General features: G+C 37.4%; 1 protein-coding gene across 1 annotated transcript in view; it reads left to right on the forward strand.

The window, feature by feature from the left end:
- Positions 1-17939, forward strand: part of LOC127851610 (discoidin domain-containing receptor 2-like) — a 177726-nt gene that overhangs the window by 69070 nt on the left and 90717 nt on the right. Inside the window, exon 3 of the mRNA XM_052385439.1 lies at positions 15148-15253. Within this exon, the coding sequence (XP_052241399.1) occupies positions 15148-15253 (106 nt within the window). The remainder of the gene's footprint in view (positions 1-15147; positions 15254-17939) is intronic.

The following is a 17939-nucleotide window of genomic DNA, read 5'->3' on the forward strand; positions in this document are numbered from 1 at the left end:
TACCAAAGAGGTCTATACAAATTAATATTGAGTTATACTTATATTCTATACTTTAATAATTTTTTATTCTGATTATTGCTGATTTTACAGGTGCATGTAAGTCTCTGTTGGCATATAAGTTTAATAAACAATTACCGTGTAACTAATGAGAAAACTGTCATTTAATGTACAAAAAGCTTTCCCCCAAAAAAAGATGTTTTATGTATTATATAAATTGTCTAGCCTGATGCTTCAAACTTAGAGCAGACAGGTGTAGTTTGTAACCCACCACATGGTGGAACTCTTGCAGAGGCGTATCCAGAAGTTTGTCAGAGGGGGGGGGGGGGGGGGGGGGGGGGGGGGGCTCAGCTGGGGAGGGTGCGGGATAGGTATCCCCTCCTGATGTCAATTTTTTTTTTGAAATGGCACCTTGAAATGATGCAATTTCCTGCTATCTAATGAGCTTTTTGAATTATAAAAGTGCATGTAAAACAAACAAGAACTTTTTCAGTTCAGACATCAAGTGTGACAGACACACAGACAGACAGACACACCGGGGTAAATCAAATGTCTCTCAAACCACTAAAGTGGTGGGAGACATAATCTTTATGACCAGAATTTTTTAACAGTGTTAGATGGATGTCCTCCTATTTAACCTTGTTGGATATCCTACTATATACGCCTCTGTCTTGTCAGATATCCTCTTAATTGGTAGGATTGGATGCTATAACATTTCAGATGGAATTGAGATAAGTGTTTGTGGACATAAACAATATGCCAAGGGAAGTATTTTGGGACTGATTCAATCTGTTATTTGACAGTTCAACCAAAATTAACTGTACAGCAATTTAAGTTGTTAAATCTTACATACCTGTTTATGCCTCTGACATTATTAGAATTACAAACATCCAGTTAATTAGCTGGTTTCCACTGTATTAATTGTCAGAATTACTCTTGTAAAAGTGGATTTTGCATTTTGTATGCATTATGTGTTAAATTAAAAAAAATAATTGATGACAATTTGTTTTATTGATTGATTATTACATTTGTTATTCCTATGCTTTGTTCCAGAAATGTTGCATCTGCTTTTAAGTGTTTCTAAGAAAAAGGACATTTGAACAAACAATTTTGCTACGCTGTACTTGCTTTTCCTGCTGTTATATAGAGCTGGCATACATTTACAATGGCATATTGGCAAAAACTTTCTTGGGACATGCCCCTGTTTAAACAGTGGGTGGGGTAATGGTTGTCATAATTATGCAACATCCTTCAAATTGGTTTCCAGCAGTGCCTCAGCTGGTTGCCAGCCAGCAGATGTTATGTAAATGGCAAAAAACATGAATGCATCAGAATTACTTACTATTCTTTCCAAACAACAATTGTTTTGCTTGTCACTTCGGCAACAGTCTGCTTATTTTCGCCCCATTTCTAATCCATTGTCAAATCAGCGGAAAATTCATTTGCCATGGCTGCTCACATTTTCCTGTTTTATGTGTGAAATGTCGTGTCATACGGAAAAGAAGCAGACAGTCTTCTTGTTATTCCTTGCTGAAAATATAATGGGTATTGTGGTCTTCTTATTGATTTCCACATTGGTCTGCAGTGTCACGTCTCTTACAGTAAGTGTTCAATATACTAAGGCTTGTGTATGTTATGTTAAGGGCTCACATGTGATTTAGATATTGTAAAAACAAAACGAAATGATGTCTCATTTAAATTTTGTAGCATTAAAAAAGAAGATTTCTAGGTGGTATAGTTTAATTAACATAAAGTAATACAATATTCACTTGGTTTTATTACCTGGAGCATTGATTAAATCAGAACAATTAATATTTAAATCTGAATAATTAATACTTTGAGATATCATACACATGTTGCTAAATGTTTAAACTAAATGTAAATCTTTGATGAAAAACTTCCTATACATACCATTCACATTTTCAAGCTACCAGTGTCAGAAATGCATTTTGTTATAATAGAAATTTAAACCATAATGTGATGGTAGTTTAAGATTTTATGAAATCTTTGATGATTGGTTGCTTTTTTTGATCGGGATCGAAATGAAATCAAAGATGGTTGCGATATCCCCAGTCTTCCCACCTTCGATGAATACTGTAAGAGCTGCTATTGATCACTAATTAAGGTTGTTGCGGATACATGCGTCCAATAAAATTATCACTTGTGACAATTGGAAAAGAGAGTCACAGATCTTGAGTGCAATTACAAAGGTATTTGGTTTCATTACTTGCAATTAACTTCATGTATTATGTATCCTGATGGAATGGGAATGGTATTGAACGAAAGAAAAAATGCAACTTAATGAAAAAGTGTAAGGGCGATGTTCTGTGCTTGGGTGAAATACTGGACAATAGAAAATAATTTAAGGTCCATAGAATCAAGCAATATCTCTGCAGTAATTGTGGTGGTGGTGTTTCTGATGGTGGTAATGCTGGCTTTTTAGAAAAAGATTCTTTGATATAACAGAGTCCTTTTAATTATTAAGGGTCCATAGAATTCAGCTAGGTCTCTGTGGTAATTGTGGTGGTGATGTTTGAGGTGGGGGTAATGCTGGCTTGTTAGCAATAGATTCTTTGATATAACATAGTCTCCAAGGGTTTTGCAAAGGGACAAACTTGAAGTAATTATTCAAAATCCTTCATGAAAGATTTGTGAACCAGATTCATTGATCTTGGCAGCTTTAAAGGCTATCAGAGGATGATATTCTAATTGAAGATGGACTTATGCATAATTTATGACTATAAGAAAGAATGCCTTGGTTTTGTGTCAGTGAATGTGTCTCCAGAGTCATGCAAATTCATAGTTAACAGATTTATGAAAGTCCACTTAGAGTGTCTGTATAATTGTCAAGAGAACAATTGTCCCTAGTTACCATTTGTTTCTCATAGGCTGAAAGATGTCATGGTTAAGTTGTTTTTCCACAGTTTCTCAAAAACTTGTTTGACTGGTTTCTTCATTTAAAATGTTTAAACAGGGAAAATTTAAGACATGTTTTTGAACAAACTAATCTAAAAATACTTATTGCAAGCTTCTGATAACAGTTTTCCATATCAGATCACAAGCTTTTGATTTGATAAGTGGTCCCTATACCCACAGATATATATTACATGTAGATGAAACCTTTTTTTAATCAAAACATGATTTTTATATTATCATATCAGAATATACGTGTTTATTGGCGATATATGAAATTGTCAGATATTTAATAATCCATAATCTTGATAATGTGGAATTATGTGTCAATAAAAATGTGATAAAATCATTGAGTTGCAAATTTCTAATGAAATAATTCAAGATTGTGTGTATCATAAAGCAGCTGTGAAAGATAAGTTTAGAAATGATACCGCAGACTTTCTGCTGAATGCTTTGCAACTTGGAGTGTGGTCTGTAAACAAGGGCAGATGAAGGGAGGGGGAGGGAGCTACCTAAACATGGGCAGATGAAGGGATGGGGAGGGAGCTACCTAAACATGGGCAGATGAAGGGAGGGGGAGGGAGCTACCTAAACAAGGGCAGTTGTAGGGAGAGGGAGGGAGCTACCTAAACAAGGGCAGATGTAGGGAGGGGGAGGGAGCTACCTTAACAAGGGCAGATGAAGGGAGGGGAGGGAACTACCTAAACAATGGCTGATGTAGGGAGGGGGAGAGAGCTACCTAAACAAGGGCAGATGTAGGGAGGGGGAGGGAGCTACCTAAACAAGGGCAGATGTAGGGAGGGGAGGGAGCTACCTAAACATGGGCAGTTGCAGGGAGGGGGAGGGAGCTGCCTAAACATGGGCAGATGTAGGGAGGGGAGGGAGCTACCTAAACAAGGGCAGTTGTAGGGAGGGGGAGGGAGCTGCCTAAACAAGGGCAGATGTATGGAAGGGGAGGGAGCTGCCTAAACAAGGGCAGATGTAGGGAGGGTGAGGGAGCTACCTTAACAAGGGCAGATGTAGGGAGAGGGAGGGAGCTACCTAAACAAGGGCAGATGTAGGGAGGGGAGGGAGCTACCTAAACATGGGCAGTTGTAGGGAGGGGGAGGGAGCTGCCTAAACATGGGCAGATGTAGGGAGGGGAGGGAGCTACCTAAACAAGGGCAGTTGTAGGGAGGGGGAGGGAGCTGCCTAAACAAGGGCAGATGTAAGGAGAGGGAGAGAGCTGCCTAAACAAGGGCAGATGTAGGGAGAGGGAGAGAGCTGCCTTAACAAGGGCAGATGTGGGGAGGGGGAGGGAGCTACCTAAACAAGGGCAGATGTAGGGAGAGGGAGAAAGCTACCTAAACAATGGCAGATGTAGGGAGGGGAGGGTGCTACCTAAACAATGGCAGATGTAGGGAGGGGGAGGGAGCTGCCTAAAGAAGGGCAGATGTTGGGAGAGGGAGAGAGCTGCCTAAACAATGGCAAATGAAGGGAGGGGAGGGGGAGGGAGCTACCTATGCACCCTATATTTGAGTCTCTCTCTATGAAAATTGGTCTTAATGCAGTTGGTTAAAGTGCTGTCCCAGTGCAGACTGCACATGCTCATCAGAGGACAACACTTTCCTCCTAGACTTGATATTCGTTTAGAAGATACTTTTTTCAACAAAACATTCCATAATAGCAGAAAGTGTTGTCCTAATTAGCTTAAGCAGACTGCACAGGCAAATGTGGGACAACTTTTTATGCACATGCATTAAGACCCGTTTTTTCAGAGCACAGCTCATATATATCTCCTATAAAATGTTTCAATCTTCAAGCATCACGCTGACATTAAAAAAACGTATTATAATAATAGTTATATAAAAGTTTTAACATTATTAACATTGTCATGTTGCATGTCAAAAGAAGTCAAAAACATTTTTATTATTATCTACAAAATAGCCATAGTGTTTACAACTGATCAGCTATACTTGTAAAACCTTAATGTCGTTCATACATATGTCTACATATCTGTTTTCCATGGTTGGAAAGTGCAGATATGTGCTATCCCTTTTACCTCCCAACACAAAATCTGCACCTGGTGTATGATGGAAATATTTTAACTGTATCAGACACAGCAAGTACCATGAGTTTAGGCAAATTCTGACAGTTGAATGCATAATGTGAGGCATTAATTTCCTCAAATGAATTCAAAAGCAACAAAAATCAGTTATGTTGGCCTTGATACTTTGATCCTTAAATGTTGTGATATTTATTAGAGTCTAAATATTAGTGCATCTTACTTTAAGGAATTTAAAAAGTTCTTGCTATCCAAGAGATCAAAAATATATTTGAATGATTATTCTGCTTATCTATTTAGAGAAATGTACAGTGGAAAGGTTTGTAGTGTCAAGGTCACCACACAACCCAGGACCAATGTCGTCACTCTGCACACCTGTGTCTGTGTCAATTCAATATGGACTTGGTAAACCAAGCAACACATAGAAGATGTGTTTTATGTACCAACAAATGTACACAACAGACCATCAGAACTGGTAATTTTAAACTATTGTCACTGACAAAATATGTTTATATAATTACATAATTTTGATATGCACAAATACATGAATTGATTAAACACACAAAACAAAGACAAAGAATTTTAAGTCACTCAAAAATGTGTCATGTACAAATGAAAAAAAAATCTCAGAAGGCAAGATACATTAATATTGTATAATTGACTGCTACTTATTTGTGATAAAGCTTTTAGCAGTCTGTCAAAAAACAAACACAGATAAGATTATTCTGTAGATTTATCAAAATCCTGTCATTTGCATAAACAACAAAATGTACTTTGAAACATTTGTCTTGAGTTAATGGAGAATGGTTGAAATCATCTTCAGAATGTAACCAGAAGCATTGACAGTGTCAGGGTGATTCCGGCTATTGCTGTGACATTCTATTTTTGTTGGAGATGAAAAAACGAGGCGGAAACCAAGCAAATATAGCAAGTAATAACATGCTGACGTCTATGAATCTGCTTGATTGGTATCATTTGGTCTGATAGTTCATTCTTTATTATGCACATTATTTGTGTTGCACTTAGTTTTACCAATGGCATATCATTAATAATTAGTTTAAAAAAACTGGCATCATTACTCCTTTTGAGGAAATATATTTTGTCTGATTTCTTGTAATGACAATTTAAATAATTTATTTGATTTCTTGTAATGAAAATTCAAATTTATGTTTCATTCTGAAATCTCGACACACATACAATGAGGCTAGCATATTTTCTTTTGTATTCTGTTACTAAAAGTTCAATTTATAAAATGTTGAAACTGACATTACAGACTGTGATTATTATTCATTAATTCATTAATGATTTTTAATTCAACAAGAATGTAAAAAGAATCATATTAAAGGGTCATACTCTTGATTTAGGTCTTCGGAAGATCATTGTAGAAAATAATTCTTCTATGCAGCAGGCATCCCTGATTTCCGATCCACCTCTTTGTATTATCAATTATCTTTACATCATTTTGTTACTCTTTTGGGTATCACATGATACTTTTGGGTAAATTAGCTGTAAAACATCCTTGCATAGTGCATCCATAATGGCAAGGACCTAACATGGAAACAACTAATTTGCTGGTAGGGTTAAGTCAGATGGAATAATGGACACTGGCATCACCTGCCATAATTTGCAGAGGGCAATAAACTGTCTTCTGTGGAAAAAGAGCATCATTTGCAACCAGGTTTGAAATGGCATAGACTTTTTTACTTCACAGTCTGATCAATTCATTTTTGTTTGTCATATTTCATTAACAAATATGTCTGAATAACTATGGTTTTTGTTAATCATTAGAATTTGCGGAAGCTAAGCGAGAAATCACATTCTGCTGTTTATTCTAGGATTTAAAAAAACATTAAAGGAAGTCATGCAACTGTCTGTAATTTACAATTCATCTCCTCCTTGCTGCCACCTGGAACATGGCAAAGATTTAAGAGGGCTTACTGTCAGGATGAGGGTAGGACAGCAGAGGAAGACAGAGTGGGAGAGAGGATTCAGTGGAGTGTGGCCTGGCATTGGCAGGGGATTCAGTGTAGTGCGGTCTGCGATAGAAGATTTAGTGGAGTGGGGCCTGGCATTGGCAGGGGGTGGTTGGCTGTCATGAAGGAGCTGGAATTGGAATTAAGAGGTTGTGAGCATGTGATGTATATAGGATTGGGAAGCCTTGTTGAGGACATGCTGATTTGCCATGCTTCTCCTCATTTTTGATTCCATCTACTCTGGCAGATGCTGAAGTGAAGATACTTAAAATAAACCCATGAAATAGATTTTATTTCAAATTGTACTGTAGTTCTGTGTAGTGTATATAGTGTTTGCAGGTAATATTTTGCAAAGCAAGGGTTTAATATTACAAGGACACAATTTGACGTCCTGGTACTATGTCATTCACAGGCTGGCAAAAATATACATTTATGAAAATGAAAAATAAGGCATACTCCATAACAATAAATCAGCAATCTTCTAGCAATATCAGGAAGAAGAAAAAAATTCAATGTGCCTGTTTTCAATACATTTGAATGGCTTCTGACTGTTGGCAAACACAATTAGTGTTATTACAGATGGTCAGCTGCCAAGCACCACTGGTCAAGTGTCCAAAGCTCCTGGGCCTGACCACAAATTGCCACTTGACCACTGTGCATTTCCATCTTGTATTCATGATATATTCATTGTCACACTTTCAATCTTCCATATTTGCATTCATATCACATGCAGGCATGTGCAGGCACCCTTTGAATTTTATGAGAGCATTTAAATGACAATATGTGAGACTAAAATCCTTCCAAAGCGCCTGCCATCTACACTTTGTTAAATTTTTACCAATGGTCGCAACAATAGAGCCTGGTCAATTAATGTGCGGCCTATTGTTATTCACAGTGGCTTGACATGTGGGGGACAAATCTGGTCGGCGGCTAATGAATGATGGAAAAACAGAAAACACAGCCAATCATATGTGGGGGCTGTTGACCAACCTTCCCCTTAAATTAGCTTTAAAGTTTATTTCCGTGTGCACATTGTATCCCAAACAATTTGTTACTTTCATTTTGTGCAGCAATTTTTGTATGATAATAATCCGCAACTTTAAGGTTTTGGGACTTATACCTTATTACAGATTACTAAGTTTTTTTGTGCATCATCAGTGTATTGCATTTCTAAAATGTGATGATTGGTTATGTTCTAAATCATTCCAATGAATTCTTAAGGTTTCTTTACCATACCAAGATATTTTGTGTTCACATATGAACCCAAGACTAAAAAGTAGAGATCATTTAAAATTTCACACAAAACCACCATCAAATCACTGTATAAGCCAGGCATATATTGTATATTGAGAATCTGGTATGCAAGAAATAGAGCTTAAGTATTAATCTTAAAGTGACTGTGATTAAGGATAGTAGCAAGTGTGATAGTTACCCTAATACATCATCTAGGGCCTTATAAATGGCAGGTCCCAAGGGGCTGGAAGGGATATGTAGATTCCCTGACCCCACACTGGCCCTGAGGTCAATGAGTAGTGTCTGGGAAATCAATAATTAGAATGAGGGAGGAGGAAAAGTAATAGCCTAATGCAACCATTTCTTAATACCAGGACATTCAGTCGAGATGGATCATTGGCAAGTCTTGGCAAAACATTGTTAAATGAGCTTGCAAAGTGTGTAATGATGAGCCAATCAACCAACCTTACCAACAACCAAAGCCGTAAACAGACCAGCCAACCAAGTAACCAGTCCATCATGAAAAAAAAATCGGCAGATCATTCAGTTTCCCATTTCACCAATTAATAAAGTTCAACCAATCAACCACTTGTTAAAGACACCAATACAGCAACTGTGGCAGTCAACCAAAGTCCATCACACTAATGTACTTCCATCATCAAGTCAGCAAACTAATCAACCAATTAATTATATTATCCCATTCAATATGCAATGTGAATCAACCAAGGAACAGAATAAGGCCAAGTGTTACCTTTACCAGAGGTCAATATGTCATCTAAATGAGTGGAAACTGCTGTAAAACTTTCCGCAAATCTTTAATTTTCACGCAGTGACATTTTAGTAATGCGGTTATTTTCATTAGTTGGCGGTTGTTAGGCACTAATTCTGCTTGCAGCAAGCTCCCATCTCACACAAGTAGCTTAATATACGCCATAATTGCTATTATTTCTGGCAACGCATGCGATTATTACTTCTGTCATCTTTAATATTGTAATATAATTAATTATGTACTTACTGGGTACCAAGTGCTGCATGACTTGCAAACATGTGCAGCAAGGAAAGAAGTCCTCTGACATTTTGGGGTAATTGGAAATTGCAGCGCTGGTGTTGTTCTTTGTTTGTAACCATGAAGACTTTATGCAGTGTTACAATTTTTGAGGAAGGAAAGTTCATAACTTCACAACACAGTATATACACTTTACATTTTATTTGCACACTATGATAATAAATATATACACCAATGAATAAGTCTCTCATACTACCTGTCTCTTTACATCTCAACGTTCCATTCCACTCTCCCCAGCCTCTCTCTCAACCTGGCTGTTCATACAATTCTGCCCACCCTCCCATATTTGGATGTGTGGACAGACATAGATAGGACCTAACATTTAATTGGTATTTATTATTGCAAGTGTTGACATATTTGTCAAGCAGACTCTGCGAGCACCTGAACAGACCAGTGTTGCAAATCTTTATTACAAAATGATGACCAACTGGTATCCTGTTCTGATAACAAATGCCCACCATGCCACATGGCATCAAACAGAGCAGTCTAAATTGAAATCATATACTAAAATTACAACAGCAGACTCACTGGTGACACTTTGTTTTGAGTATTTAACAAGATTTATTTTTCATAATTTCATTATCCTTGTATCAGATTGACATGGAAATTTGTATAGTTAGTCTATCAAAATAATTGCATCAATATCATAACCAAAAATTATGACACATTTTGGGATTTATTTAATGTTTTTATTCATTAATTTTCTTGAATCAATACACCAATAAATATCTTAAGTGCATTACAGTTCTAATTAATGTACACCATCATATATGGAAAAATCATGACCATCATATTAATAGATGAATCACCTTTGGAAATCTCTTCTGTCACATATCATGACAAATGATTAACAAATTATGCCAGAAAACTGGTCAAAGCAAATAGGAAACACACTGTCATGTGTTGTATGTCTTAATTGATTACTCAATTAAGACAGGTTCAGGAGTCTTTGATCTTAAAGGGAGGGAGTTTTCGATTCCAAGATGATGCCATATGGTGCAAATTACATCTTAATGAATTGCGTCTAAAGCGGACAGTAATAGGAGAGTTAAAGCCTTTTAAACCTGTATACAGATTTTGAATCGGTTCATGTTAACATGGTTTAAATTTATAATAAAAAGTCAGAGGTTTATGGTGTGGCCTTTTTTATTTTCTTCTGTAACCTCCCATGTGTCAGATATTTGCATTTAATTAATTTTTTAGGGAGGCTGTTTTCGGATAAAACCCGAGCTATTGTCATAACATAGCCTCTAAAATCAAAGTGCTTCCACCTACAAATTTGAAACTTCATATGTAGATGCACCTTGATGAGTTCTACACGCCACACCCGATTTGGGTCACTAGGTCAAAGGTCAAGGTCACTGTGACCTCTAAAAAAAATAAAAAAAATAAAAATTCTGACAAGCTTTCGCAGCGTGGCACCCGTTATGCGGTGCTCTTGTTTTAGTTTTATATAACTATAAAATAATGTTGTATAATTATTCTTTTAGTATTGGATAGAGTGCTGATGACAATATTCAGTTAAGAATATATTTGCTTTTAACATCATTCTCTTTTATGTTGGTGTTCAACCGGTGTTACGATTACAATCTCATTTAAATTATTATACCCCTTCTGTCAAGATTTACTTACTAGATAAGATGACTATATGTTGCAGACTTTTCAGTGTACATTTAATAGTAAAGACTGTCAAATTGAGACAACTAGGTTTTGATACCCAGCATTTCCTCTCTGTTAAACCAACATCCATCAGTCAGAGAAATATCGTCAGTAATTACATGTTTGAGGCAGTGTAATCATAAGTCATGTCACATTCCATCACCCAATCTACTTCAAACCTTCCAACTCTTGCACCATGCTGTAGGTATAGGATTTCCTATATTGCATTCACACTGGTCCTATTGTGTGAGCAGGTCCCCTAAATCTCCTTCATGCTTCTGGTACTTGCACATTATAGTTGACATAAGGAGCTTGGGTCACTGGCAAGGTGTAATTTGTACCATGCTGATGACAGCAGAAAGCCTCTTAAAGTGAAACTGGTCGCACAATAGAGTGGGACTTGCTTAAGAAAGCCTCTTAAAGTTAAACTGGTCACACAATAGACTGGGACTTGCTAAAGAAAGCATCTTAAAGTGAAACTGGTCACACAATAGACTGGGACTTGCTTAAGAAAGCCTCTTAAAGTTAAACTGGTCACACAATAGACTGGGACTTGCTAAAGAAAGCATCTTAAAGTGAAACTGGTCACACAATAGACTGGGACTTGCTTAAGAAAGCCTTTTAAAGTGAAACTGGTCACACAATAGACTGGGACTTAAGAAAGCATCTTAGGACTGGATGTATTGAAAACCAATTAAATGATATTGACACAACAAAATCTAACTTTATTTACAAAAATCTTTCAGACTTTTTACAAACTGTCTTTTGAATTGTGTGAACACATATTAATAATGTAAACAAAAGTTATTTAAATGTCTACTATTATTTTAAAACAGTTGATTTTATTTTAATTGCAACGGTCAAAGGTTTACAAAACGTTATTGCATGTGTTAGTCATTAGCTTGTAAATGGTGCTCACAAGTTTACATTTAGTAATAAATAACAATATGTTGCAAGAATATATGAACTGTTGTTGATTTTCCTGTAAACTATTTCTAAGATCAGCTGTATATAGCTGCATAGTTCAGCAACTGTGAACATCTTATAGATAAAGGGAGGTAACTAGAAGGACATTGATTAAAAAAATGAGCCTCGCTAGAAAATATTGTAAAGTGTCATCCTGTATTAGCCTCTGCAGTCCCTACAGGTTAATCACGGACACGACTTTCTACATAAACTGGATTTTCATGAAAATACTTTTAAAGCTGAAATTGTAATTCCTGACTAGCCTGTGCAGACTGCACATGTTAACCTGGCGTGACTCTTTACGCACATGCATTAAGTCCCGTTTTCTCAGAGCAAGACTCAATTTAAATATCACAAAACTTGTTGAAAAAGAAGTGTTTAATATTTGATGGATACAATTATAGCACTAGTTAGTGATAGTTGTGAGATTAAAGGAGTAAATTCTGCCAATGTCTAATTTACCTTTGTTAGTGCTGTACTTACCACTAAGCATGCATCTGCTAATCAGTTACATTTATGCCTGCACATTATGATATTCATTATTGCACAATGAAATTTATGAAAATTTAAAATTTCTCTAGATTCTCCAAAGTAAATTTTGTGCAACTGACTACGTTTGATTTTGAATTTGTGTTCAATGTATGTCAATACTAAGGGAACAATGGAGCAGCGCTCATGGAAAACCAGGCTTAATTTGTGTGCTTAAAGTGTCATCCCAGATTAGCCTGTGCAGTCCGCACCAATTAATCAAGAATGACACTTTCTGCTTTTATGGAAGTTTTTGCTTAACTGAAGTTTCTTTTAAAGGAAAATCTAATCAAGGCATAAAGTGTCCTCCCTGATTACATTAAACCCTATTTTTCCAGATAGAGGCTCATTTACTGCCTGTTGATCGAGCACTATGTGTTCAATACCATTGCGATGCTGTATTACATGTGTCTGTTGCTCGAGCACTCTGTGTTCAATACCATTGCAGTCACAGTTACTTGAATTTTTTTTTGGGTCCTTATATATATAATAAATACTCTTATTATATATATAAGGACCAAATTTTTTTTTCAAGTACCTGTGATTGCAGTGTTGTATAACATGTGTCTGTTGATGGAGCACTATGTGTTCAATACCATTGCAGTGCTGTATAGCATGTGTCTGTTGATGGGGCACTATGTGTTCAATACCATTGCAGTGCTGTATAGCATGTGTCTGTTGATGGAGCACTATGTGTTCAATACCATTGCAGTGCTGTATAGCCTGTGTCTGTTGATGTAGCACTATGTGTTCAATACCATTGCAGTGCTGTATAGCATGTGTCAGTTGATGGGGCACTATGTGTTCAATACCATTGCAGTGCTGTATAACATGTGTCTGTTGATTGAGCACTATGTGTTCAATACCATTGCAGTGCTGTATATCATGTGTCTGTTGATGGAGCACTATGTGTTCAATACCATTGCAGTGCTGTATAGCATGTGTCTGTTGAAGGGGCACTATGTGTTTAATACCATTGCAGTGCTGTATAGCATGTGTCTGTTGATGGGGCACTATGTGTTCAATACCATTGCAGTGCTGTATAGCATGTGTCTGTTGAAGGGGCACTATGTGTTCAATACCATTGCAGTGCTGTATAGCATGTGTCTGTTGATGGGGCACTATGTGTTCAATACCATTGCAGTGCTGTATAGCATGTGTCTGTTGATGGGGCACTATGTGTTCAATACCATTGCAGTGCTGTATAGCCTGTGTCTGTTGATGTAGCACTATGTGTTCAATACCATTGCAGTGCTGTATAGCATGTGTCAGTTGATGGGGCACTATGTGTTTAATACCATTGCAGTGCTGTATAGCATGTGTCTGTTGATGGGGCACTATGTGTTCAATACCATTGCAGTGCTGTATAGCATGTGTCTGTTGATCGATCACTATGTGTTCAATACCATTGCAGTGCTGTATAACATGTGTCTGTTGATGGGGCAATATGTGTTCAATACCATTGCAGTGCTGTATATCATGTGTCTGTTGATCGAGCACTATGTGTTCAATACCATTGCAGTGCTGTATATCATGTGTCTGTTGATGGGGCACTATGTGTTCAATACCATTGCAGTGCTGTATAGCATGTGTCTGTTGATGGGGCACTATGTGTTCAATACCATTGCAGTGCTGTATAGCATGTGTCTGTTGATGGGGCACTATGTGTTCAATACCATTGCAGTGCTGTATAGCATGTGTCTGTTGATGGGGCACTATGTGTTCAATACCACCGCAGTGCTGTATAGCATGTGTCTGTTGATGGGGCACTATGTGTTCAATACCATTGCAGTGCTGTATAGCATGTGTCTGTTGATGGGGCACTATGTGTTCAATACAATTGCAGTGCTGTATAACATGTGTCTGTTGATGGGGCACTATGTGTTCAATACCATTGCAGTGCTGTATAGCATGTGTCTGTTGATGGGGCACTATGTGTTCAATACCACCGCAGTGCTGTATAGCATGTGTCTGTTGATGGGGCACTATGTGTTCAATACCATTGCAGTGCTGTATAGCATGTGTCTGTTGATCGATCACTATGTGTTCAATACCATTGCAGTGCTGTATAACATGTGTCTGTTGATGGGGCACTATGTGTTCAATACCATTGCAGTGCTGTATAGCATGTGTCTGTTGATGGGGCACTATGTGTTCAATACCATTGCAGTGCTGTATAGCATGTGTCTGTTGATGGGGCACTATGTGTTCAATACCACCGCAGTGCTGTATAGCATGTGTCTGTTGATGGGGCACTATGTGTTCAATACCACCGCAGTGCTGTATAGCATGTGTCTGTTGATGGGGCACTATGTGTTCAATACCATTGCAGTGCTGTATAGCATGTGTCTGTTGATGGGGCACTATGTGTTCAATACCATTGCAGTGCTGTACAGCATGTGTCTGTTGATTGATCACTATGTGTTCAATACCATTGCAGTGCTGTATATCATGTGTCTGTTGATGGGGCACTATGTGTTCAATACCATTGCAGTGCTGTATATCATGTGTCTGTTGATGGGGCACTATGTGTTCAATACCATTGCAGTGCTGTATAGCATGTGTCTGTTGATGGGGCACTTTGTGTTCAATACCATTGCAGTGCTGTATAGCATGTGTCTGTTGATGGGGCACTATGTGTTCAATACCATTGCAGTGCTGTATAGCATGTGTCTGTTGATGGGGCACTATGTGTTCAATACCATTGCAGTGTTGTACAAGTATAGTTATACATGGCACTGTATAACATGTTTCTCATCTATTTTCAGCTCAGTGTCGTGACTCTCTGGGCATGCAGTCCGGCGCCATTCCTGAATCAGCGATCACAGCCAGCTCCTCTTTCGATGACGACACCGTGGGACCGAAGTTTGCAAGGTGAGATTTATATCAGGTAGTTTTCAGTTCGGCAAGCTGGCTCAGTTGATAAGATTGCTGGCGTACAAATTTGAGGATCACAAGTTCTTGCTCATGAAATCCTGTCAAGGTTCCTAGCCAACCTGGAAATCAGGGAAAACCTGGAAAAAGACTTTCACTTTTTCCAGTCAGGGAAAAGTCATGGAATATGGGAAAAGTTTCTGAAATCAGGGAAAAATCTGGAAATTTTGTTTTTTCAGACTTTCCCGACTAGTGTCGAAAAGTCCATACAATTAAAACAGCCAATTGATTCTTCTGCATGGCTTTGGTGGCTTTGTAGTATACATGTAGCTTAGTTATGTCTGCAACTACTATTTATTTAGGGTGTCTAAAACAAGAAATTGGTCGAAATTATTATCCTGGAATTTTTGTTTTCCATCAGGGAAAAATCAGGGAATTTTGTTCATACAAAAAGCAGGGAACCCTGCCTGTCAATGGACATTCTCCCTCTACCATTATGGCAGTTTTCAGTTACTGGTGCTTTTGATACTTGTATATCAGCTTACCCTGGAAGAGTGTGACTTTGATAAAATGACTGCCATGATGTGACCAAAACACTGTTGAAAACTGTGACCCAAACACTGTTGAAAACTGCATGAAATCCAAATAAATAAACAACATTGTCCAGTATTTTGTCAAGATGATTTTGGTTGACTCTTGGTTAATTATGAAAACTCTGAATCAGGTTAAAACAATTGAATATACCATATTGTGCGTTATGTCAAAATTGAAGAGTATTATGAACCTATTGTACATATTGTGCATTAGATTGCTGACAATTTATGTCATGTGACTTAACCACTGATATTCAACATGCTAATTATAGCATAGATAACATATAGGCAATTCTATTGGAAATTGGTCGCCTGCTTTAAATAAAAACTCGAGGACAATACAAGAATGTCTCCTGGAGATTTGTCTAGATTTTCATGATTCCTATAACACAAACAAGAAATATCCGGTTTATACAGTTTGGGTGAGATTGATGTTCAAGTGCATATCAAGGTTGCAACTTTCAATTATTGCCCGAAATGCTTATATTTGATATAATCATGAACAATTTATAAAGTAATACTTAAGTTACCTATTCCACATATTAGGTGTTACTGGAACTTTATATTAAAACTAACAAGAAGTATATACATTTTGAGTGAGATTGATGTTCAAGTGCTGTCAAGGTTGCAACTTTCAATTATTGCCCGAAATGCTTATATTTGATATAATCATGAACAATTTATAAAGTAATACTTAAGTTACCTATTCCACATATTAGGTGTTACTGGAACTTTATATTAAAACTAACATTTGCCAGTCATTGCTCTTATCTCACTTGAAGATGTAAAATGAGGATAAAACTCAAGACGAGTCTTTTCATATCTCTTTTTATATCCCGAAATCCCCTGGAGTGAATTTCTTCACATGCAAGCATAATTAAATCTTCATAAAACACACACTCATAATTTATTGTGTAGAGTACAGACTTGGGTAATAAAACCAACAGATTTTACCACACAGTTGTTGTACAAAACATTTGAAGAGAAATTTATGACAGTTTTGTTCATACAGAGCACTTTACAACTACTACGGACCAATGGGGTACCAGGGGCTTGCTTCAATATCATCCAACACGTAAAAAAATAATTGCTTCCATATTTCTTCTATTCCCCTGTTTCACACAAGTCAAGTCATGAAGTCAAGTCATGGTTTTCACTTCAGGACACCCTTCACACTTCTATTTATCAATCTCTTTTGATAATGAAGTTTTTATGAAATTCCATCTGTCAAATAATGATGAATGGTCAGGATGTTGTGCAATTGAGATTCTGCTATTTATGTGTGTTGTTGGCATGGACAGCTTATTTATCCTGCTAATGGTTCCCATTGGAGAACAGGTGATGCCCAACTTGCAGCCCAAGCTGTCAGTGTGTTCCCACTGCTCAAGAACCATTTAGCTTGCTCATTTCCTGTTACTGTATTTTTTTTGGCGTAAGCTGTATTAAGCCAGCTTTTCACCTAAGCCTGACCTTTGTTAGCGTCCAATAGAATTCAAATAAAACTGCCCGCGGCTAAGTACAGATGAATACACTTCATTGACTGCATTGGCTGATTTGAGAATACGACCAGAACATTGGAAACATGTCTGCGTCTGTGTAACACTGTTTTACTGCGTGTTCAGAATGAAGCAATTTTATATCTAATGAAAAGGCTTAATAGATAGAACAGTTTTACACTCAATCTCGACATCAATACAGTTTGTGCGTCCACCTTTTATTTTCAGAAGATTTTCAGCGCGAGAACGTTTGCACTTAAAGGCTATTTTCTCATATTTATTATTAACTTCCATATTCCTGTCAACATGTTAACATGTTAAAGTATAGAGAGCAGTGGAAGCGAAGACTCACTTTAATGCATTGCATTTCAACTCGCGAGGTATATTGGGTCAATTTGCGGCCACTGTGTGTGAATGTCAGAGTTTACATACAGGTCATCGCTGCGTCTCTACCCTATGTGCTGATCGGAGTTCGCGGCCAGGAAAATAATCGTTACATAATAAAGACGCTATAGCATGAACTAGGTGAACTGGAATTTTCTTTAGACCAGACAGATGTTAAATGAAGATATCCAGCGATATCATATGGTATGTCAA

The sequence above is a fragment of the Dreissena polymorpha genome, chromosome 11, assembly GCF_020536995.1.
Source record: "Dreissena polymorpha isolate Duluth1 chromosome 11, UMN_Dpol_1.0, whole genome shotgun sequence".
NCBI lineage: Eukaryota > Metazoa > Mollusca > Bivalvia > Myida > Dreissenidae > Dreissena > Dreissena polymorpha.